The sequence below is a fragment of the Miscanthus floridulus genome, chromosome 15 (assembly GCF_019320115.1).
Source record: "Miscanthus floridulus cultivar M001 chromosome 15, ASM1932011v1, whole genome shotgun sequence".
NCBI lineage: Eukaryota > Viridiplantae > Streptophyta > Magnoliopsida > Poales > Poaceae > Miscanthus > Miscanthus floridulus.
This window is the reverse complement of record NC_089594.1, coordinates 31,934,040-31,940,039: the sequence shown is the minus strand read 5'-3', so window position 1 is coordinate 31,940,039 and position 6,000 is coordinate 31,934,040. Positions and strand designations below refer to the sequence as shown.

General features: G+C 51.9%; 1 protein-coding gene across 1 annotated transcript; it reads right to left on the bottom strand.

Annotated features, from left to right (window-relative positions):
- Nucleotides 1-1,463: 1,463 nt before the first annotated feature.
- Nucleotides 1,464-2,749, bottom strand: LOC136509282 (putative cyclin-dependent kinase F-2). The gene has a single exon (XM_066504094.1). It carries the CDS (start codon nucleotides 2,681-2,683, stop codon nucleotides 1,670-1,672), a length of 1,014 nt encoding a protein of 337 aa, XP_066360191.1. The 5' UTR covers nucleotides 2,684-2,749; the 3' UTR covers nucleotides 1,464-1,669.
- Between the last annotated feature and the right edge of the window lie 3,251 nt (nucleotides 2,750-6,000).

Below are 6,000 nucleotides of genomic sequence, written 5' to 3'. Positions count from 1 at the left end.
TGACTTGAGAACGAGGAAGGGTTGGAAAGCCCTAAGCCTTAGTGGCTAACCTCAATAACGTGGACGTAGACAAGCCTTGGTGGCGAGCCGAACCACGGGATAAATCATTGTGTCTCTTGTGCTTGATTTACATTACTTGAATGTCATATTGTTGTTGAGGAGGTGTTCCTACTACTTCTAGCTCTCGATCTGTGACTATCATACCCGCAGTAAGCTAAGAAATTTCTTCGATCTAAGTTTCCGTTCACTGATTTTGAACTAACTCGAAGTTGTCTGCAGGTGCGGCAGTGCTGCTGTTCTGGCCATCAGAGCGGCAGTGCCGCAGGGTGAAATTGATAAAAGTTTGAGTGTTTGTTTTGACAGGCCTATTCACCCCCCTCTAGGCCAACCAGAGATCCTACAGTTATGTATACAGAACTCATCACCAAATTGGGTTGAAATACCGAATTACACAAATGGAACAATCCTCTTGATTTCCCGTTTTTCTCCGTTCTACGAACATAAACATATACAACCCCAAATGTAAGTATATATTTATGGCCATGACTTATTAACGGGCGTGCAGACGTTTAACGCATCGCACGCCCAGCTCACCGCGCCCTCTCTCCTCTCCCTATATCTCTCTGCGGCCCAGTGACCTTCTCCCCAACTCCAGCGAGTGGATCCGGCGGCGAGCTCCTCACCACGCCCCACCAAGCCCCTACCCACGCCGAGCTCCTCGACCCCCCACCCGCGCTGGCCATGGTGGATCCGGCGAAGTAGGCCTCCTCCTCCTCCTCCTCCTGGATCTGCTCCTTAGGGTTCCGGCGAGCTCTCCCTCTCATCTTCCCAAACTCTGCAGTCTTATAAAGAAAGGGGTTTGGGGCAGGAGTGTTGGCCAGACGGTGGGGAGGCCGGGGGCGGTTTAGGGGACCTGGCGACGGTGGAGGCTGCCGAACCAGTTCGGTGCGAGGGAGCTCCGACGAGGGGGAGCTCCGGCATGGGAGCTGGGGAAGGCGGCCGCCGTGGGCGCGCTAGGGCTTGGCTCGAGCACAGCTGCCGACGAGGAGGAAGAAGGGGAAGAGGGGTGGCGAGCGAGAGGTTGAAGACGGCCGTGCATGCGGCCTAACGCATACATGACCGTCCTATATTTATTTATCCAAAGAAATATATGTTGTGTGCAACCACATCGCTTGTGCAGCCTACTGCCTGCATGGAGGTCCTATATTTATTTATGGAAAGAAATATATGTTGTGTGCAACCACATCGCTTTTCGTTGATGTTTGGTTTTGTGAAAAAGTATATGCTACTGTGGCTTGGAAGGACAATAATTCACCAACCAGTTGCATGTTCTAGAGCATTTCTAGAATAGGTACCATTTCACCAACCATGAAAGATGACGACAATCCAACAGATGAACAAAACGTTCTCTGACAAAAAAAAAACCAAGGCATGTATGGACAACATTTCTGTATGGACAACATTTCTGCACATTTCGCTTAGTCAGTCAAGAACTTACAGAGAATTGCCATCAAATGAATGCAGTCGATACGGTGTCGAACTTAAAATATACTGCACTTTTCAAAAAGAAAAATAGTAACCTTTAATAATCTACAAACAATCAATCAATCAAAGAATGACATGTCTCTTAATTCTCATGTTTGGCTCTTCGAAAAAAAAATCTCATGTTCTACGCTAGGATTGCCTCGGCAACACCAGCGACACCTGCAGCGAAGCCGGCGGCGCAGCACGAAGCGCGCGGCTGATCAGGCAAGGCCTCAGGTGCCACCGCGGCGGCATCCGCGAACCATGGGCACTGGAGCGCGTCCGCGGCGGTGAGGCGCCTGTCCGGCCTGCACGCCAGCAGCCCGGCCAAGACGTCGAACCCGGCAGCCGACAGCGCCGGGAAGAGCTCCCGGAGCCTGCTGGGAGGCCTGCCGCGCCGGCAGAGCGGCGACCCGGCGCGCGGCAGGCGCGCGAAGCCCGGCCAGGACGGCATGTCCTGCATCCCCAGCGTGTCGAACACCCTGTTGAGTTGGTCCATCTCCGACCTCCCGGGGAACAGCGGCGGGCCGCCGGCGAGGAGCTCGGCCATGATGCAGCCGAGCGCCCACGTGTCGACGCCCGCATCGTAGTCCCCGGACCCCAGGATCAGCTCCGGCGCGCGGTACCACAGCGTCGCCACCCCCGGCGTGTACGGCGCGCCGCCGGTACCGTTGTCCGCTGCGCGCGACAGCCCGAAGTCGCAGATCTTGACGCCGCCGCGGCCGTCGAGGAGGACGTTGTCGGGCTTGAGGTCCCGGTGCAGAAGGCCGCGCGCGTGCATCGCGGACACGCCCTCCAAGAGCCGCCGCATCACGCGGCGCGCCTCGGCCTCCGGGAACGGCCGCCGCTCGGCGAGGTAGTCCTGCCGCATGACCTCTGACAGGCTCCGCCCGGCGTGCTCCATCACGAGGAACGCGCCTGTGCCGCCGCCCGCGGGGTCGCGGTGCGCGGCAAGGAGCTCGACGAGGCAGGGGTGGCCGCGGCACGCCTCGAGGCAGCGCACCTCGCGGCGGAACGTCTCGTCGAACGCGTCGCCGATGCCGGCGCCGGCGCGGAGGCGCTTGATGGCGACGGTCTCGCCGGTGCGGCGGTCGCGGGCCTTGTAGACGACCCCCGACGTGCCTTCTCCGATCTTGCCAAGCCGCTCGTAGTGCTCCATGGCGACCGGCAACGGCCAAGCCGGCAGATCGGGTGGGTTCTTGGTTTCTTGCGGTTTGTGTGAGGAGCGCAGAGCGGCGGCGTAGAGAGAAGCCTGGTGTTGGTCTTCTTTTTTAAGGGCTTTGTCGCAGATTGAGTGCTTCGGTTTGGCACGCGGTTAGCGCAGCAGTCGGGGTCAACAGTGAACACGTGCCAACATTCAGCAGGGTAGAGATGGGAGTTTGCCAGTTTGGTGGGCTTGCAGTTAGAATAGAACTAAAAAACTTTGTGGAAGTTGGGCAGATCATTATTATACGCTTGTCAAAATGTGCCAAATTTTGCCGAATCCACCGCTAAAAACTCTGGCAGACGTCGCTAGTACCCGGCGAAACAACCGTAGAGTTTCTAGTAGTAGAAAATTAAGAACACTAGCGTTCGTTCTTAAAAAACCATTTTCTTTGTAATATGTCTCTTTCGTCAAAATCAGCCAATGTTCCTCTTCCTACTATACCTACCCACCCAAACCCGTCCTAATCCTAAAAAAAGTGTCTCTTATATTAAAAGAAATTCTAAAAAAGGTCCAGCAGCCTGAGAGATGCTACGAGCAAGATGTCTTCAATTTTTTCTTTTAATGTCTATATATAAGCTAGTGCTGTCTCTTTATCGTACGAGTAGCGCCCGGACGTCGGAACGTGGCGTTCGTCCGGACACAGCTGCCACACCCATGGCCGTCGCCCCAAGTCAAATCTCGCTCCACAGTCCGTTCGGACAGAACTCCGCGCCTGCACGCAATGCCCGCCCACGTCGCATCCCTTGCCCCGTGCCTGCCATCATCTTGTGACAGCGTCTGAACCGCGTCCCACGCCTGCACGTGAACCACGGCAGCGCCCCGGTAGCAGTACCATGCCTGCCGTGCCCATCCTGCACCCGCACATGAACCACGGCAACGCCCCGGCAGCAGCTCAAGGCGGCTGCGGCAAGCTGCTGTTCGCCAGCCACCAGCGCGCATTGCAACATGTGCACATACGATCTACTTTTTAAAATATAGAGATGAAACATTTGCAACATACAACTGAAACATATGAAACATGCTCTTGAAACCTATGTGTATAGCCATAGCATCATATGCAACATCCAGATCACTTTTGCAACATAAGTCTGAAACATCTGAAACACATAAAAACAAACACTTGAAATATGCGTGTGCAGCCATAGCAATATATGCAACATCCAGATGAAAGCACTTGAAACATGTGTCTGAAACACTTTGAACATAGGCTTGAAACATGCATATATTGTCATTGCAATATATGAAACATCTCAGATCTACTTTTGTATTGTCTAGATGAAATACTTGTAACAAAGTCTAAAATGCCTGAAACACGGCGTCGGTGGTGCCCATGGCCTACCAGCTGAGGAACTATGGTAGCCAGCAAACTTGCGTTTAATGGGACGTCGAGAGCAACGCCCGCGCGACCTCCTGGGTGGCGTCGGGGTGGTGGTGGCACTTTGCACGCCATGCCCGCGCCCAGCGAGGTGGATGGGTCGCGGCGGTGGACGCCCGCGCGTCGTGGGATGGGGCGCGACGTGGCGCAAGATTGGGGCAAGTGCAGCGTAGGATTGGGCGCGGCAGTCAGGAGAGCAGGTGGGCGGATGGCGCATCACGACTGTTGCGGGCGGATGCGCAGTCGTGCGTGGCGTTGTGGGCGGACGACACAATAAAAGTGGTAGCAGTCACGAGTGGGGAAAATATTCGGGAGTAGAAGAACGGATGTTGCCTGTTATGCCCAATCGATACGAAGCCCCAAGAAGGGGGGGGGGGCGTCCAGAACGACACGCCCGAACAGTCCTTACGATGGTTTTTGCGACGGATAAGCCGGCTGATGTTGTTTTGTTGTGAGATAAAAATATTACATCATGGCTGATAAGCCGAGCTGATAAGTTCAAGCGAATAGGGCGATTATCATTTCTTTATTGCTTTTTTTCCATGTATCATTTTTTTTCATAAAAGCCATGGGTACAGACAAAGTTCTCAAGTGAAAGAAAAACATGGTTTGGTAAATAAGAGAAATACTGTTGTGCTCAAGAGCATAATATTTCGGCCGGGAAAATCGTTCCTTCAATACGTTAACAGAATTCTTTTTAAATATAACATTGAAAAAAAAAACAGAATCTCGTTAAATCATGTGGCAGGATCATGAAAAAGGGAAAAGGGTAGATTCGAACAGTTCAATCACATACATACATAAACAAATGCATATTCATGGCTGAAAAATGTGACTTTGGGCATGTGCACGCATGATGATGTTAGAAACACGACAGATCACCAATTATACTAATCATCATCCCAAGCTGAGGTCCTGAGGCGTCCTCGGTGAAACCGTGCTGGCCGTGTGGCAAAGCGACAAATAATAATGAGGCAGATCGCGTCGCAGCGGCATGCAACACGGTTTGGTGGCGCGGCGGCTTCAGTTCTGCTTTGCTCCCGTACGTTCTCGCGGTCCTCGTGGCCGGCGGCTTTGCTCGTGCCAATCATTGACCTGCTCCTGCAATATTCGCCGTCGGTCATGAAGGCTGCACTGTACGTGTTTGGACCGCCGCAACGATGACCGACGGCATGAACTCTGCCTTGCCACCCGGATCGCAATTCTGGCCCGGAAACATTCAGCAACGGGATCTACTGCAACGAACGGCCCGGAAACATCCAGTGCCCATCCTGAAAATTTGGAGATATATATAGGGCTAAACTGAAAACGGGCCCTTGATTGATATATACAAATGAAAACAACGACCTATGAAAATACAAAAAATAGTGAACGTTGCATAGGTCATAGATTCGTAGTCATAGCTGCGCAAGAAAATCTTACGGATGATCTTGTTTAATTTGCAGATCCAATAATATCTATATTTGGCGAATATCCTCACCAATGGATTATCATAACCTTCTGGTTGTTGGATTTTAGCTAGACATGGTCTATTTTAATTCAACTAAAATTAAACAAATTCGAAGGTTCATATTAAACGTTAGGTGCACTAAACACTTTGTCCTGTACAAGAATTTTACTAATAACGATTAATTTAACTTAAATAGATGGCTTGTATATTAAATGTTGTGAAGTTAAAAGACATGAATGACGTATCACTTCGGCAGATTGATGGTGTCTCTTAAAGACACACCAAAGGAGTTCGTTACACGCAGCAATTAGTCCACTCCTCGTAACGTCCCTAGTGTCCAGGTGTGTCTACCCATCTTCCTTGACTCGTGAATAAAAGGAGGTTGTATCCCTTTGTCTTGTGCTCTAAAAAGAAGTTTTGTCTCGTGGTACCTGAAATTCCACT